At 38.4% G+C, this 19,376-nt stretch overlaps 1 protein-coding gene across 10 annotated transcripts in view; it reads left to right on the plus strand.

Annotated features, from left to right (window-relative positions):
* The window catches only part of pyd (zonula occludens-like protein polychaetoid), a 111,701-nt gene that overhangs the window by 52,225 nt on the left and 40,100 nt on the right, over window positions 1-19,376 (plus strand). For 6 of the 10 annotated variants that reach the window (XM_032435098.2, XM_032435076.2, XM_032435072.2 and 3 more), the window contains exon 3: window positions 14,025-14,559. In XM_032435098.2, coding sequence (XP_032290989.1) covers window positions 14,025-14,559 — 535 coding nt within the window. Of the gene's footprint in view, window positions 1-13,469; window positions 13,931-14,024; window positions 14,560-16,546; window positions 17,352-19,376 lie in introns of those variants that run through there. The other 4 variants (XM_032435100.2, XM_032435080.2, XM_002053232.4 and 1 more) reach the window with 4 other exon arrangements.

The following is a 19,376-nucleotide window of genomic DNA, read 5'->3' on the forward strand; positions in this document are numbered from 1 at the left end:
AGGTGTAACCAGTGATGGCGATTACGTGACGTTCGACCTGCCAGCCGATTATAATAACAATAAAAAGACAACTATTAAAATATATAAAGAGGCGCTTTATTTGCTTGAGTTAGGTTATTTTTTCCCCCTTTTGTTATTGTTTGCTTTTGGCAACTTCATTTGGTAAATGGCTAAGCTGCTGGCGCGGCGTTAACTGAAAATATCAAGCGGTCGTCTGCTTATGAATTTAACATAGTAACAGCAAAAATAAAAAACTATCAAATGACGAACCAATAAATACAGTTTATAAATAGCTTTGGGCCAAACGACTAAAGAGCCAAGTCGTTGCGCATTCTCAAGCCAAAAAAATAAATATATATACCAGACAATACGCTGGGAAAGCTCATAAAGGGTTATACGAAACAAAGCCGATCTTTTGTAAACGAAAATCATTGAGTAATTCGAGGCGTACCTGGAAAATTATTTATGAACAACACCTATAATTCACGTAAAATTTTAAGTTTATTAACCAAATTTTAAGCGCGGCTTGCTTGGGCTGGATGTTCGTTATACATGCAAGTAGCCAACAAGTAATTCACAAGCTCGGCTGATTCGATAGCTACTTTAATATATTAGCTTACTTTAATAAGCTCCGACTTTGCAATCGTCTTCAGACTTGACAACTCTTTGTCAGAAGTTTGAAGCTTAAACTTGCTGTGAAGTACAATGCGGCAAAACACGAAAGAAACATTTGAGACAATATATGAAATTTGGAATAGCTTGTCTGGTCTTTAAGTTGAACTTAAATTTGCGAAACGCCTAAATAAAGCTTATTCACACTTGCAAAACTTAATTTCATAAAAAATGTCTTAAAGAAATATATCAATTGATCATTAATCACGGCAAAGTTTAGCAAATGCGAACTGAATCGTTTTCAACGCATTGAAGTAAAACAAAAGATTTTCTTTCATGAAAATTCATAGAGTAGCAGCATTAAAAAAAAGACAACAAAAACCAAGTCGAACAAAGAAACAAGTTTGTCGCCTAAGTCTTTTGTTTTTTTTTTTGTTTTGTCAGCGGCGCGCGTTGACAAACTGAACGCAAGAGCTAAACAATAAATACCGCACAATGATAAATTAATATCTGAAAAAAGGCAATAAAAATGTATTTTCCTTCTTTTTTTTTCTGTTTTATGAGTTTTCAAAAATGCAGTTAGTGCTCTAATTAAACGTTTATGCTTATCAGTTAGGCGTTGCAACAACGAAACGCCCCAAAAAAAAATGGGTATAAAACCCAAGCAAAAGCTGTAGAAAACGCAAATATTTCAGCGCGTTTTTAATGTGATCAAGCGACTTGCTCAATTTGTGGGCGTAACGTCCGTGCCCACTTTTATGTATTATTTTTTCAGATTTTTTGTTTCATATACTCTTTCAGAGGGTATTCTAGTTTTGTTAGGGAATATGTTATGCATTAATAGTTTTAAGTATTACGTTGGAATAATACATGATAAAGAAGAAGAGTGCTAACAAACATACTCATACATATTTAAATATCCTGTGAAAGATATTAGTGCCTAATAATAAAAAAAAAGTGTAGCTATTAAATAATTATGTTCACATATATAATGGTATAAAATACCATTTCACAGCTAAGATCAAATATGTAGATATATTGAAAGGGTTATTAACTTTCGGCCTGCCAAAGGTAACTGTTTTGTTTAGTTTTTTTCGCTCTTGGTGGGCCACCTGCAGTCATTATGATCCATTAATAAATGCATTTTGTGCCATTTTATTGGCACGAGCCGCTGCTGTTAGCTGAGTTCTGGTTCGGCTTTCACAACAACAAAGCGTCGTCCGCCTGCGGGGGCACAATCCGTAGCCATGGCCAACTTTATTTGAAATGCAAAATAGCCAAAATATGGGCGTCGACTTTGCTCAGAGACTATAGACGCAGTCTAAAATTGGTTAGTTCACTTGACACATAAATTACCGCAATTCCATTACTCATATTGGGAGCAAGGCAAAGGGGGCGCCCATTGACCCTAAAAAAGTAGGCCTAGAATGGGCAAACAGTTACAGAAATACGTTAATAAGGCAATGTCTTTTATAATCAACCCAACCATTTGGTCTTTCGGCCACAAATTGTTAGTTGCAGCCAAAATGCTGGCGGTTAAAATTCAGAAAACGTTTGTGCCATGTGTGAAATTAGCATATGAGTAGGAAATGCACGTGAAGCATTTTGAAAAGCAGTCATGAAATCTGACCAGGCATTAACATTTTCATCGGAGACTCACAAATATATGGAGTCATAATAGACGGCGAAGGGGACAACTATAACTATAAGCCGCTGGCAGGCAGGCAGCTCCAACCTGGCTACTATATGCATGGAAATTAGCCGACATGCGATGCAGCAGCGTTGGGGAACATTACTGCATTCACCCATTGCAACACATGAAAGTAAGCAAATGCAAGTGAGTAAGGGGTTACACGATAGAGACTAACTGGCACGACAGCTGTTGGCGCTGCCTGTCAAGCGTTTTTGGGAAACGGACAGGACTTGCAACGGCACCGGGACAACGACAGCGTCTGAAACAGGGGCAGGTACAGGCACAGGGAGAGGGAGACGTTGCCTGTCAGACAGCTGAAAAGACAGATAAACAAGTTGTGTGTGTACTGCGCAGGTCTTATTTTTTTCTTTTTTTTTTATTATTTATGTATGCCAAAGACGTGCCAACTTTGAACCAGTTATAAACAAAGCAACTTGGCCAGGCAAACAAAGCTTGCGAGCTGTGTGTCTTTGTCTTTGAGTTATGGCGAAATTTGTATGCCTTCCACAAATTACAAATTGGATGGGTGCTACTGAAAATTACATATCCATTGACAGTCTATAGAGAAAGAGTATTGAAATTCAGTGTCGTTTAAGCTTATATGCAAATTTAAAAATAAGATTGTGTGTGATTATTTATACATAATTGTAAAATTATTTAAATCTACTTAACACATATGTTTTAGACAATAAAAATAATGCTAAATATTAAATGAGATTTTTGACAAATCGCTGATGATGAAATTGAAAATAGATAAGCTACTTTTTGATAATAGTCAGAGGTCTAAAATACTAAACCAACAAAAACGATACGTTTAAAATGACATTTAACGCTCACAGTAAAGGGGTGTCCGGAAAACTTGCTTGATTTACCAAATTAATTTTACGTAGTTCTACGGAGAACTCGACAAATATTGTATTTAAGGGGCAAAAGGGTTTAGCTTTAGCTTTAAGCCAAACGCTTCACTAATCGTCAAAGATAGATATCAGCACAAAAATTGAATTACTATAGTATATTGAATTGGTATAATCATCGTTTTGCCAGTCTTGGAATTTTCAGAATTGTAAACTTTAAATGCCTCTATTAACCTTTGTTAAACTCTTGGCAATTGTGTTCATTTCACATCTGAGCGTTAAAACTAAAATCTTTTGTTGTTGATTTTGTAAATCTTATATACCTTACCTGAGCGATGGCAGCGCACTGGGCGATAAGTCAAGCTGACACAGAAAAACAGGATTAACTCCATAAGGCAGTGAGTCAGAGCGGCAGCTGAACTACAAATCTGCAACTTGGCGGGGCACTCGCTAAAGATAAATTGGCAACACGCGCCGCAGATGCCGCTGTAACCGTCACCCCCGTACCCCTCATACCGCTCTGGCTGTGGCAGCTGCTCCGTCTGCAATCGCGACTTGACTGCGTTCGCTAATTGCGTTGGCCTCTTGTCCGGGCATCAGAGTTCAAAATGTTGCGGTTAATTGTCTGGCAATTGATTAACTCTGAACTTTTGTCTCATTAAACTAGAAAATCGGCAAATAAGAAAGAAGCGAAATGAGAAGACAACACTGAAGAAAATAAAAAATAAATAAAAAGAGAGTCCGATGCCGCACCCAGAGCCAGAGCCATGCCCAAACAGTCATCATACCCTAAAGCAGTAGCTAATTAGTTGAAACGGTTGACGAACCAAAGAGCCATAAGCTCTGAAATAATTACGATCCATTCGCTGCGCAAATTAAATTGCCACTGGTTTTTTATAGTGTGTCTGTTTGTGTGTAGGGTAAGGGGAGTGTGTACGGGGGGATAGATACCTTCTAGCCCGTCTGGCCAGCGGCAGCTTTTGGCAATTTCGTGATGGCCAAATCAAAAAACTGGGAACACTGATTGCTCCCATTGGAGTCAGAGCCAAACTTGAATCATAACTTTATGACTCAATCTCTCTGCGCTGTGCTGTGCTGTGTTGGCTCCAATTTATCTATTTCCTGGTAGCTACACCCAAGAGCAATCACTAGTTGTAAAGCGCAGCATTCGCAATTGGGGCCAATTTTGCCTGCAAGCTCCACAAGATCTCTTGCATTTGAGCAACATGATTTTGATTTAGTAGTGTGTGCCCCATTTGGTTTGTGTCTTGGGTAATTTCTTGGAAATCGCCTTTATTTCATATTTTACGTTTGCTTGCAATTATTGTTTTATTGTTTTCATCCTCAAGCAGCAATTTTACTGCATTTTTTGCTTTGAACTGAAGATTAATTTCCGAGTAATTATTTTATTTTACAATTATTTAAATGAGGTTACACAAATGTCAAAGTCAAAATATCCACCGAGTGAAAAGTAGACCGTTAAATATATAGTTCATATTATGGAAAATGGAGTATTTAAGGCACAAAAGAAGGCGGAAAAATAAAGTCTTTGCATAGCTTTCATTTTCGTTCTGTCTCTCTCTCTCTCTCTCTTTCCCCGTTTTTCTGTCTGTATATATTTACTCTGAAGTACTAACCATTTTAGTAAAGCGTTAATAGTACATATAGTAAAATAATAGTAATACATATATTATAAAATCTACCTTTTTCGGATGGCTACTATTGTCCTTACTCTCTCTTTCTGTCTCTTTTTTGCATTGTAAAGTTGTTATATATTAAATATTATATATAGACTATATTTAGAGAGCATGTGAAATATATAATACTCTTATTAGATTTTTAGTAAGGGCCCTCCTCTTTCTGTCTCACTCTCTTTTTCTGTCGGTTTCTTACTTGGCTAAACCTTTAACCTCTCAGTTTTCCTGCTCCTACGCTTATATTTCAACATTTATTTTGGAATGGAAAACAGTAAAATATTGCTTATAAAGTTTTATCAATAACAATTTATTACTTTGTACACCAAGACGGCAAAGCAACCCTTTGTTAACAAGTTCAAGAGTTGTCTCTGAAAAGAAACTCATATTTTTATGTTGTATTTATTTTAATTTTTGTTTCTGTTTTGTATAACTCGACATAATACTTTTGACACTTGCGTGTCAAACGCATCACAAAGTTTTCGGCACCACAATTCTCAACTCCATTCCGTTTGGTCTCTCTTGTGCAGTAACACGTTTTTAGCAGCTTTTTGCTTGAATGCTGTTCATCACAAAAGCATTTAAATATTTTGTGTAAAAAAAATGTTCAATTAAATATGAAAAAAATATGCATATGGTAAAAACACGTTAGAAACTTGCTTAAATTGCAAGTTGTCTATGAAATAGCTGATGGTGCATTCAAAATAAAAACTTTAAGCCTAACCTTGAGTCTAAGCAGCAAGTGAGGTGCTGTTCTTAATGAATACGGGTATGTCTGATTGCCACATAATAAAAGTTGATGTCAACATTAACCAAATCTTGCTTTTTATTTTGCTATAGTATGACACCATCAAGACAAGATAGAAATTTGTTAGGCTTAGCTGCTACTACTACTTTCAAAAAATTGATTACACTTTGTATTTGTATTCAGTACCAATCGCTCTCACTTAAATCATTTAAGCTACTCGTACAATTATCGCACCCCATTATAGGTTAATGCTAGACAAAGACGCTGCGGGGCCTCCTACATGCTGAAGCCTTTCATCAAGAGCCTTTTCAAGTTTTAATTTTAGCGCCCTAGGCAATGGAGCCCTTGAAAATTTTCTCATTATGTGAAATCTATACCAGCATTTATATATGTATGTACTATATGTACTTGCGCAGCATTCATTCATTTATGGGTAAGAGCAATTGTTCAAAGATGATGGGAAATTCGATAGCAGAGTAATCATTGCGTTGATGGTGATCATTAGATCTTCAAAGCGTCTGATGTGAGAAAATACTCTTTTGTATAGTTACTTTTCAACTATCACATATCCTTTCACTTTCACTGCTAGTTTTTTAATCTACGCATAAACCGTTTGTGAATTATAAGCTGCAGGAGCAGGAGCTTATTTTGCTCTTATTAGCAAACGCAAGACTAATTCAACCGTTCATAATAATTTTTCACTTATGATTCACTTTGCTATTTGAGTTCTTAACAAAATTGTATTCCTAAATTAGAAAGTGCTGCCAAAAACAGTTTGAGCTTGCAATTGGCATTTGCAACATTTTTCAAAACAGCTTTTTTGCGTTAAGTTTGAGTTGCCTTCAGCACCTGCAGCATAAAGCTGCCAATTAAAAACTTATTCGCTTAAGTTGATTCACTCAGCTGATAAATAAATTAAACTCTAGACAAAGGCACATCACGCTACAGGAATGCAGCATAATTATAATGCACGATGTCAAATGATTTTAACCTCTTAACACGAATTTGCGCGAGAAAAAGACAGCAGACATAGAGCAGCAGCTGCTGATGCTTTCGCAGTTTGCAATTTGCAGTTGACTTTTATGAGGCAATGAACCAAATGACACGGAACTGTGGAGCAGACGATGCAAATTTCATAAAAAGAAAAAGACGAGGGGAACACGAACAAAAAATTATTAATAATATAGCAAGCAGATGCAATCGTATGCGTTTCTCAGACTCTCAGGCTGACTTAAAACGAAAAACAAAAATACTGAGAGCCCAGATCTCAGAGATAGTATTATAGTTAATTTAGTTTGTTGACAGCGGTTGATACTTGCTGCTGGCACGTGGCCCAATTGACATGTGCAATTGTTGACATGGTATAATTATGATTAATTGTGCAAAGTGTTTGCAGCATTAAATTAAGAACAAGTCTCTGCTAAGTGCTTTAGAGAAACGGTTATAAATAACTAAAAATGGAAAGGATATGCTGAAAATACCTGGATACCCTTACCACATATTGCTAATGCTTGTAAAAACTAAGCGACCCGCCCTCAAAGGCTGCCCCTCACATAATTCATGTCTATAACAGCAATAAATCAACTGTGGGCAACACTTATGAAACTAAAATGTTCCAGCAAACAATTTATATACATATATGTATATAAGAATATATTTTGGAAATGTGTTTAAATAATGCGGCCAATGCTGGTGCGCTTGTCTGTTTTGAGAGGCATCACTAAATGTTTCTGGCCATTAAAAATGCTCAGGCAGCCAAAACGATGTGTAGGTATTTGTGGGGACCAGCTCCCCTCTTAGAACACATTGCCCTGCATCTGTCACTATAAATAACGGCAACGACCAAAATTAATAAACATAAAATAAGCAAGAACAACAACAGCAATAACTAAGTACTACTCTTTATTATTAGCAACCCTTTCACAGCTGCCAAAACGAACAGCTGGGTGGGAAAATTCTCGTAAGTGCCCAAGTTATCAAGTAAGCCCGACTATGAGATACCCTAAGCCCAGCGCCAAGCTGTACCCTTTTTGAAGCAATTGTGCTTCTTCCTTGTCTCTTAACTCCCACTTTTTGTGAAATGCATTCCTCATTAGCTTCGGTGCTTGCGTAAAAAATTGTGTATATATTACAAAATTATATTTTTACAGTTTTTGAGGGTAATTTAAAATATATACGAACACATTTCGACCAAATTTGATAAATCTTACTATTTTTGCTATTTATCGATATTATGGCAAGAAATCGAAAAAAAGATTAACCCAATCTTGGAGCTTGGAGGTATAGAAAAATATATGCATATTAAGACTGCAAACCCCTAGCTTGTCCAGTTTTCGATATCGACGTTTTCACACTGATAGACAGACAGACGGACTCAGATCGTCTATATATATATACATATATAGTTAATGGAATCGTAGATGCCAGCTTCTATTTGTTAGATACATTCGCTCAGGCACATTATACCTCTTGCACTCATTTAAAATGGCTTTAGGGTACACAAAAAATCACACGCAGTGGAAAATCCGCCAGACAATGACACACAGACGAAGCAAACGCTAAGCTGCGGCTATAATTATGGTGACAAGCTGTTGGTGCCACAATAATAATAAATTTACCGTCTTGCGGCAAAATGTAAGACGGCATATTGTCTCTTGCCGCTACTTGGGAGTTTTTTGCCGGCACGAGCCTAGGCCAAGTAGGCATTTTATCTTACTCTTTGGGATGCCATTTAATTTCAGACCCGGGGACAATAAATCACGGCCTGCCTATGAAAAAACTATCGAAATGCTTGAATTATCAGCAAAATCGAACAAAAACATATGAGCACACGATAGGTATGGATCAGCAACAAAAATTAAACGACAATTAAAATTTATTTATGTCTTTTTATAAATAATTTGTAAGCCCGCTAGCTTTACAATAGACTGTCAACTAGCCCATCTTCAAGCTTAAGAAATAATAAATATTTAAATCAGTTTTATAACATTTTAATACAATGTAATTTGGCCTTGTCTATAAAGCTCTCATGTTTAGCTTATAAGGTATATTTTTATGCAAATTCAAATTTCGTAAATGCTTTACAAAGTTGAAATAAACATTATTATATTATTAGGTTAGCTGTAGTGAAGAATTTTCTTATAATCAACGCATTTATGACAATGGCATATTTTTAAAGCCTCTTTGGTCTCTTAAAATATTTATTTTTTTATTTGATATTAGTTAACAAAAAAGCTTTGCCATTTAGAACGCCTACTGTGGGCTCAGCATATTACAGGGTATGGCATTGTCGTGTGCACGCAATTCTAGCGTGTCCACTTGTTCCCTCTGAATCCACCAAATCTAGTCATACACATGTGTATTGTATATATATAAGTATATATGTACGATACACATGCCTACCGCCGCACGGCATAATCTTAAAGTTCTCGTCCCATCGCTTCAATTAATTTTTATGGTATTCGCAGCCCATATAAGCGCCACGCCTGCCGTTAAGTCGCCTGGCAGCCAGCATGGGCTGCGAATAAAAAAAAAAAGAGCAACAACTACTGCAATTGGCTTCAGTGAACGCCCGTTTGGAACTGATTTAATTGCAATTGTGCACCAGCATTCCCAACATGCAATTGTTATCAAATACACATCGTCACCCTCTCGGGCAAATGCGGACAGAATGGCTTGGATGTCCAAGATGCGGGTTAATCCATGGCCAACCGTGCCGCATCGAGCCGTTAATTAACAAGTGTAATTGATAAAGCAACCGCAGCAGCAGAGGCGCTTGAATGGCTTTGGCAGTTGGTTGCACTTCTGATTAATCACACCAATTCCAATTGGCTGCAGGCAAACAGATGTCAATAAACCATGGCACACATTTGTGGACAGCCCACAGATTGTGGGGTTGCGGGGAAAATGGGCAAATATATGCGTGACAAGTGAAAATTGTTGCTTGTTCTTGCCCTGGAGAACTGAGCAGGCGCGCGAGGGGTGTGTGTTTATTTTTAAGAAATATATTTTTAAAGAGTCACGGTAATTTCACGTAACCAAAACGAAGAGAAAGAAAACGAGAGACTTGAGTGAGAGAAACTAACACGTTTGACATTTATTTCGCACGACATTTCACACATGCACCCACACACAGACACACAAAACACTAATGCGCCTAGTTATCCAGTAAAAATGTCTGAAATGTCTTTTGCAATTTGGCTTTTTATTTTAGTCAGAAATTGTTCAAACATCTCGACAACAATGTTTGTTCTCATTTGGTCGCAAGAACCCGCCCCTGTCCCCGCATCTTTAGGCATGAGTCTGTCGCGCATGTTATTGCCGCCGCTCTTCGGCTCTTCCGTTCTGTCCGCTCTCATCTCCCAGGCTACAGCATTGCTGTCTGTCGCAGCGCTCGGAAAATCAGTTTGAAAATTGCCGGCGGTCAGCGCATTTATTCGGTCGAGCCGCTCGAAAGAATACAACGTGAATAATTTGAAAAATTCGTTTCGCGTTTTTTCCGCCTATTTTTGGGATATATTTAATGGACGAATTGTAATGAACCTAAAGTTTGTGGAAAATGCGTAAAAAGAAAATAATTATAAATTCACATATATGTTTTATGAATAACGAAAACGAGTGAAAATTCGCAATCAAATAACTAGTGAGCAATTGCTAAATTTAAAACGAACCAAAATACATACATAAATATTCATAAGGTGGCAAAGTGATTTGTTGACAAATGTGATTTTAAAGCCAATCATTAGCAAAGCAAATTGTGTTGGAAAAAATACTTTCTTAGAATTTGTATATGCATTTCTTTGCAGGAGAAAAAGATTTTTGTTTTTTTCAAATGGATTTAATTTGTTAAATAAAAAATTCAAGTTTGGGTCATCTTTATATATAAAAAGGGTCTTCTTGATTTAAAATAACTTTGCTTTAAATTTTGAATGTATAAACCAATTGTTTAAATATCATTCTGAGATTTGTTTAAGCAAATGATTAGAAATGGAACAAACCTTAACTACTTTTTTGATATCAAGCAAGCGTTGGAATCGAGTGCCGTCCAATGATAGCTTTCAGCATGCTACCTACATGCAAAGATATATGGCAATACATAGATTTTGATCACTAAAGGAGCTCATCAGTAGTTGTTATTCCCCATTTAGTCGGTCTAGCTCTAAAACTGTGAAATATTTGTGTTTGAATTAAGTTGGCATTTGCGGACAGTCTAAATATCGAATCTCTGAGGATGTCATAATGTTATCAAACATTCATATAATCGTTTCTCTAATGCGGAGTATACCTGTACGTATATGAACTATTCAAATTTTAAATCAAAAGGTTGGAATGACAGCACCAATATACTCTTTTCAATTTGTGAACGAGGGAAAAAAGTCGTGATGTAAAAATCGAAAGCAAGACAATTCTGACTAGCTTTGATGTCCACTCTCCTTGGCTTCCCTCATAGCTAGAGTTAATTGAACTCATCTCTAATCTTCCATTACGCGTATATACTATATTCCATGGAGCTGAATTGCTATACCAATGGAATTGAACTGCCAAGCTTTACATAATCGTTGAACAGTGGCATTAATGCGGTTCCATCGTTCAACTCTTTTCCGGTCTGGGACTGTTTCCCTTTTTTCCTGCATTAATCAAGCCCATTTGCCAATATGCAATTCAATTCATTTGCGCAAATTCTAAAATAATTGCAACAATAAAATCACCATAAACACATAAACCAACACACACTCGCACATGCACACAACAGAGCAGAAACAATCCCTTGTAATCTTTGCCATATCCGGCTCGCTGCGTGTCTACCATGTCGCCTGTCTGCCAACACCATCTGTCTCTATCTGTGTGTCAGCTCTCCAATGGTTTTAATTCTGGTGCTGTGCCTCACTGTCACTGGCGGCGCTTTTTGCATCATCATTATTATGAAAAACTCTGCTATGTTGACACGATGGCAAACCCGCTCACTCCTAATGGGGTCCCGGAGCCGTAGCTGGAGCTGCAGCTGGAGCTGTTGAATGTGCTTGGAGCGTGTGCCTCGTTCCGCCGTTTGACATCTTAATTGCTTTGTTGATGGATTTCCCTGTTGACACTTTTGCTTTCTTATAAATTCTTAATGAACTCTTTTTGAGTTCAAATGCATTTCTCAGTTTACATTACGCCCATCGTTGGCCAAAGTGGAACTTTAAGCGGTTACGGTTAAATGTTGTTTTATTGTTAACTTCTAAGCAAAAACTAATTTAACTTTTTATTTTTTGAAAAACAGCGAAAAATATAAAAGTTTATTTAACTTTGGGTGGTTAACTTCCATTTATTTGAGCAGGTAAACATTTAAGACGTAGCATAAGTTGAATTAAAGGACTCTATCCTTGCAAAGTTTACAGTCACGCATGCAAAATAAAGTACGAAAAGTACGAGTAATTTGAACAGAAATTTATTATGAATGCAGCTTTGTGTGAACCTCGAACCAGCAAGCAACGAGTCGCCGGCACAATTTCAGCAGCAATTTTTAATTTTGTTATTAACTGTTTTTTCGAAAACTCTTCAAATTTTCGATATCAAGCAATTGTGTGCGGAATATGATTTTTTCATGGTGCATTTTTTGTAGGCAAGAATTTTTTTAATTTTTGAAAAGTTTTTTCTGCCCGTTTTAAGATATTAAAAATCCAATGAAAGGACATTACACAAAATTAGAGGCTTATCCAATTTGTTTTTTTTTTTTTAATTTTTTTCAATTTCCCCATGCAAATCTCCATAGTTTTATATATAGATATAAATGTATATATATATCTATATATATATTATAGAACATGCATTTGCTGCTTGGGCATCTTGCCAAAAAATGCTATTATCATACAAAGCATATTTGCGTATATACATTTTTTATTTTCATGCCATTTCTAGATTTGCAAAGGTCTTTAAAAATGCCACTTATTTTAAATTTTAGTAAATTGAGTATAATAAGAATCAATTTTTCATACTTAAATTATTTGTTAAAATTGAGGATATCTTTTGCAATATATTATAGATATTTTTGATGCTACTTTAATATAAATACTTCCACGCATTGCATTTATGTCTTAAGATTCATTTTATTCCTAATTTTCACTTGAGTTTAATTATTTTAGATGCTTAAACTCTGTGGGCAATTAAGTAGATTTTCTAAAGAGCCCATAATAATAGATTTCCCAACATTCAGAATTATTTCAAATATACAAAAAAAAAAATAAAACTGAATAGATTTTTCAATTTCTTAGCAATTTTCTATTTACACATCTCTATAGTTGACCTCATACTTGGCAAATTAAGCTCATTTTCTGCCCCATTTAAGGAGGGGAATTTTATGATTTGTCAACCTGGACCCTTTTCAAAAAGTTAAACATCTCAACTAGGCAACTAGACAATTGCTGTCGTCTTCCGCTCGGCACCTCATTAAGGCAACTTTCCGAGCACAAAACTACTTTTAATTGCGCCCACTGGACACAGCTTTTGAGCTAGAAACCAGAGCTGGGTCTGTGCCAGCTGGCTAGCTCTGTAGCTGAGTTCTCTGTTCCAGGGGGTAGCAGACTTGACACATGATGAATGCGTGGGCCAGTCCAATGCTCTCTCAGAAGTTTAAAGTCAGCCGAGCACGAAATGTGTCGGAACAAACTTGTAGAGTAATTGCATGTATACCAAACACAACGTGAAATTGTCATTTAACATTTGTCAAAAGCAGCGCCAACAAATACGAAAATTAAAATAAAATAAAATAAAAACCAAACAAAAAAATAGTCGTGAACTAATTAAAAATCTCAAAACACAATAAGACATAAAAATGTTAACGTGAGAAACGGTCGCTGACAGTGAAGAAACGTGCGATAAAACTGCCAACAAAAAATTAGTAAACTCTTTAAGGAACAATGTCACAGATCGATTATAGCTGCTACACGGTGCCCGAGTGCTCCAGCGATGATGATGATGATGATGATGATGAGGTGGTGCATCCAAATGGTAATGGTTATTGTAATGGTAATGACAGAGATGACTCCAGCGATGGCACGCTCGAGAATGTTTTGCAGTCTGATTGCACACTGGATTCGGATGCCACAACCACATCCTCCATAGAGCACCACCTATATCGCAAGCACCACCAGCAGCATCAGCGGCACAAACGCTATGCACCACAGCGTGTCTCGTTGCCAGTTCTGCGTGCCGGCAGCCACGCCAGGGAGCTGACACCGCAGCTGGGCGTCTATCATGATGGGCCGGAGGCGGCACCACAGTGGGGCTATTTTGTGCCATTGGCGCCCAACTGTTTCTTCAGTCCACCCATGCAACGGCGACGTTTTAGGTGGGCCGTGTATCCTTAGACTAAAACTCAAAATGCTCTTCCTGTCTCCTCTCTTTTCTAATCTCATAAAAATTGTTATATTCTTGTATTGCAGAGAAAAGGAGAACGATCGCAACCGTCGTGCAGTTAGCTATGGCGGCGGCGTCTCACCGACTCACTGTGCCACCATACCGCGTGCGGCACCGCGTCGTGTGGCGCTCATGAAGGAGCCACCGCCGCCGCCACCGCCCAAGCCGCAGCTAACATCGAAGGCATCGCTACAGTCCACAGATTCCTCGCATGCATCCAGCATCATGGCCAGCAAATATCCACAGTCGGAGTATAATCTCATACAGAAGATCGACTCGAACAGCACGCTGACTGCACCGGCTCAGTACCAGCCACAGAATTTCTATGCCAACACCGGCACCATATCCTCCACCAATGGCTACTCGTCCCTGCTGTGCCATGCCAGCTCCACGGCCAGTCCGCTCGCAGTGCGCAAGCGCGACAAGCTGTTGCATCGTTTTAGCGATGCGGCCACATTGGGACGCAAGCTCAAGAAAAAGAAGAACACGAATCGCACCTGCCGCTCCATGACAGAGGCCATTGAGATGCTCGCCGATCCGGTCATCGAGGATGAGTTTTTTGTAAGTAAAACGAAACTATTTCTTATCATTTTATAGATACACATACATATGTAACTACATATATGTATATAAGTTAGTAAGCATGTTCGAATAGATCGGCTCCATGTGTGTGCTTTATTTTCTCAAGTTTAATTAATGGAAATACCATTTACTCTCATGATAATCAGCGGTCTGCTTTCGAATACGTGCAAATTACACGCAAATGAAATTGCCTTTTCATTTCCATAAAAATATGCCTTGAATTGGGGGCCTTTGTTTATAAAAATGAGGAATATTCCAACTTTAAAACGCTGGTTGACTATTTTATTCTAAAAAAAAATAATAAAAATAAAAATAAAAATAAGTCATATGCCAATTCATTTGTTAGGCGCCATACAATAATTTTATGTTTTTATTGTAAAACAATATTGTTCATGAAATTTTTGACTGCAATTCCGTCTCAATACTAATGTAACGTTGACCATCAACCGATTTCAGTTTTTGTGTATTATTTAAGTAAGCAAAGATATTTTTTTGAGTGTAGACACCTTCATTGATCAATTTTCCACGACTTATATTATCATATGGTATAACATATCACAATGGTACTTGCAAGTATTGCCCATTAAAATGCTTTTCGTTTTCTCTTTCAATCTATCGTCTCTTCGCTTTCATCCGTTTTCAATAAAAGGGGGTGTATCTTAATCGAAGCTCACGTTCTTTACAAGAACAAAACAATTGTTATCGCAATTCGTTTTGGTTCTCTCTTTGTGGCTTATGTGACTGGAAGTTTATCTCTCGGTTTATCTTCGTAATGAATGACCATTGGAACCACATTTGCCCGTAGATTGCTTCTCAAATTTATGCATTCAGTACAAATTTGTTTCTCGTCGCGTTTTGAACAAGAATTCTATTTGGCATTTCTTTGTTGCGTGGGGCGGAAGTATAAAGCTGACAGAAGTTACTTATAAGGTGATAAGGTTGCATAAAAAAGAATAGAGAGAAAGACAGAGAAAAGCTGAACAGAGCCAACAAAGTTTTAAGATTGTATGCTAAATGTGTTTGGTAATAGTGAGTGTAAATGGACATATATATTTGTATCTATGCCATTGTATATTTGTGAAAATTGTAAGGCTTAAATTTGATGTTCGACTTGGTTACCATTCCGATGCCAAAATTGACCTTGAAAAGGCTTTGGTTAAACCACAAAGAAAATAAACTGAACTCAATTCCATTTATCTTTATCCAAATAGGGGGCGTCAAATTGTATTACGTGTATTTGGATTCTTTTACTGGTCCGTGCATTGTTTCATTTAATCGCTAATATTGAATTGGGGCCACGAGTGGTCACTGGCACTAAGCCAATAACTTGCAAATCTAGCTTATTTAACAAACTCAAGCTGACAGATTAGCACAGAATTTGACCAGGCTCAGTTCTTGTCATCGTTATCGCTCACATGATGGACAATGTTCAGGAAGACAATAAGCAAACCAACTAACTAAACGGAGGCAACAACTGTGCCAATTCTTTGGTCAGCTACCCGGCTCTCGGATTTTCAGGTCTGCTACAACGGGCTCGCTAATTGGATTAGCTGGGCAGCTACCTTTTCTAGCAAATAATAGAAAAAGTTGTTGCAATAAAATTCAAACAATTGCAGTGAAAAATCGAACGTGAAATGTGTTGAACGTCTCGTGCGCGTCGCTCGGTCGAAATTCAATTCGAAAAATTGCCAGAAACTCACAATTCCACTTGCTGTGTCCGGTAATTCGAATTTCTCCAAATCTGAAATAAGGAATATTCGTTTAACAACATGACTTAATTCAAGTTTCCTATATACCAAGTTTATCCGGGTACGAATTTCCTCTGAATAAATATTTATATATTCTTATTTTTATGAATATTTGTTCATGTGCTCTGCAATTCCCGGGAATCATTGTTGTTCATTTTACTTACATGGCTCATAAAAGTATGCAATAGTTCATGTGCATTTCCCTGTCAATTGTTAGGGAAATACTTAGCAACAACCGCGAGCAGTACATACTTTTGTGGGCATTATCGTTATTGGAAATCCATTGCATACTTTCGGGCAACTGGCAAAATGAAACCTTCGACAAGACGACGCAGCTTTAAAACGAAACAACTGCAACCAAAAGCAAATATCTACAATCCCCTTGTACGACATCGACCCACCGCGTTTGTTAGAAATGGGATCATCGGCGGCGGCAGCGGCCCCGGCGCCGATGGCCTCTATCAGATCGACGATCGCGTCTATACGACCAGCAAAATGTTTCTGCGCGATGGCTACATGTATCCACGTCAGCCTGGCCAGCCGATGGATCCGCGTTTTCCACTGGAGCTACATGAATTTCCCCAGCAGCTGGGCGCCACCGGACTGCAGTTGGTCAGCACGCCCAAGGTGCACATTGCGGGCGAGTATCTGGGCAGCGAGCAGGCGCAGGAACAGCAGCAGCAGGAGCAGCAGGCCACAGCAGCACGCCATTGCGCCCGCCAGGCTGCTGCCGTCGACATCAATCTGGCGAATCAAGTCTATTGGCTGGGCAAGCAGCGGTCGCGTTCCCGTTCGCGCTCCCGCAGCAACAGTGTGGGCAACAAGAGCATTAGCAGTTGCCTAGGCAGCGGCGGCAGCTCGACCGTAGTAGATCGGAATCGAGAGCGAGAACGACCCTATATACGCAACGTGGACGATCTGCTGCATGCGCTGGGTAAACGCGACCCCAGCGCCGACAATCAGCTCGAAACGGCCTCAGTGCACTCCTCCTCACAGCAACAGCAGCGGCGGCGTTTCAAAAAGGTGAGTTGACCAGGTGATCAATCAAATGGCGTTCAGAATTTGTCAAGCCAACATTTTTCCATTTACCTTAATTGCGAGCCGAGACGCCGAGACCCATCACTCACACCCATGTCCAGAACGCAGCGAAGCTTGCAACGACCCGCAGCCCCCCCCCCCGTAGGGCCCCGAGGGCTTGTCTGCGCAAAAATTAATATTAATGATGCTCCAAATTTTGCTTGCGGGCCAGCAAACGGAAAGCAGCCGCAGATGCGACGTTGGCCAGACTCCACAGTAGCTGCTAATTTGACGCTGACTTTGGCAAGCAAACACAAATACACACATACACACTAGCATACCTGCCAGGTGAACTGCTTGAGCCTATCTGGCTATCCGTTTGCTGTGGTTCCTTTGAGGCCTTCCATTGCGGTTTCCATTAGCTTTTTGAGCTTTACTCATTTAAGCAGTCACTCCAGCCGCAGCACAAACGGACTCTTGGTCTTGGTCAGTTCTTTCAGCCATTTGCAGGCATTTTTGTTTCATTTTTTATTTGCTACACGTACCATCATTAGGGAACCCAAAAAAAATTGGGTTTTGCATCATTTTTTACGCGCTGTGGGCAGTATTTATGCGCTTCTGTTTTGAATTTTGAAGAGCATTTAAGTTTGAGAAATTAGTTTCCATGATTGTTTTTTTAACTACAGTGTGCGCTGACTAGAACGCACTTTCGTTGTATTTCCATTTATAATATTTATTTCCATATGGATTTAATATTAACTGCCTTAACCAATATATTAAAAACAAATTTAAATGTTTATTTAAAAAAAAATAATGGCAATAACAAAAAGAAAATTAGAGTTCACAATAATTTTCTGCACTTTAGGACCAGTGTGCCAAGTGACTCAACTTCCGCTGTGTAAAATTCCATTTGGAGTTATGCTCGAATCAACTCGAAATCAAATAAATAAAAAACGAATGAAGAAAACTTGCCAACTCATTCAATTCCCGAGACCATGGGGAAGCTTGAGGGGTCTGAAGCGACACAGCCTGTAAAACCCTTGAAATACGAGCAATGTGTTGGAATTTAAGCCAACATGTGAAATGAATTTCTTGGCAGCCGCAAAATGCTGCATAGATAAAATGCCATTATCCAGCTTTGCCAGAGGAGGGGGTAGGGTAACATTGTGGGCAGACAACGACACTTTTCCCTGTTTTATGCAAAACTGGCCATGCAGTTGCAGCGGTGGGTCTGGACGATTCCAGGAGTTGGCCAGCGCGAACACCTTTCCGCTGCAGTTGGTCGTAAATTGAATAAGCACGCAGGGCTCCTCCTCGCTGGCATGTGTTATGCCGTATTGTTGGAGTTTCGCTTGAAGACATTCGACGAAAGAAGAAAGTTGTTAACAAAATTGCACATTTTTGTATACCCTGTACCGATTTAAAATAGTTGTGTTGTTCTATGCAAATGTATGTAACAGACAGAAGACTCTAAATATTCCTGACCATCTTTTAGGGAAAGTCCAAGTATCATTTTTGAAATATAGATAAAATTCGAATTGGAGACTTGGTTTTTACTTAAGCCTAACACGAAAATATTATAGAATATTTAACTCTCCATGTTGCCCAAACTGTAAAATAAAAGCTAAGTACTTTTTTTATGCCATATTTAAGTCGTGAGTGTCAGTATTGTGGATACGCAAACTGCAACTGCGGGGTATATATTAGTCGTTCACTCCCGATTAGAGCACTCTTACTTGTTTCCGCTTTTCTTATACTTGTTGTTGCATTTGCACGCAGTCACGTGCCAACACAAAATCTGCAGTGCTTTTTATTTCTTTACACGCGTTTTTTGAGGTCTTGCGGTAGCTTATTATGAATGCAGTGCAGGAATTCCTGTTTTTTGGATCAATCAGCGAAATAACATACATTGCAACATAATTGGAATTCTGAATTGGATTGAAGCTAAGGCAAAAACTGCGGAAGATAGAGCAGACAGATAAGTGAACAGCTTGAAGAATATCAAGAATCATTTACAAAAATATTCTGAAA

Source organism: Drosophila virilis, chromosome 2 (assembly GCF_030788295.1).
Source record: "Drosophila virilis strain 15010-1051.87 chromosome 2, Dvir_AGI_RSII-ME, whole genome shotgun sequence".
Classification (NCBI taxonomy): Eukaryota; Metazoa; Arthropoda; class Insecta; order Diptera; family Drosophilidae; genus Drosophila; species Drosophila virilis.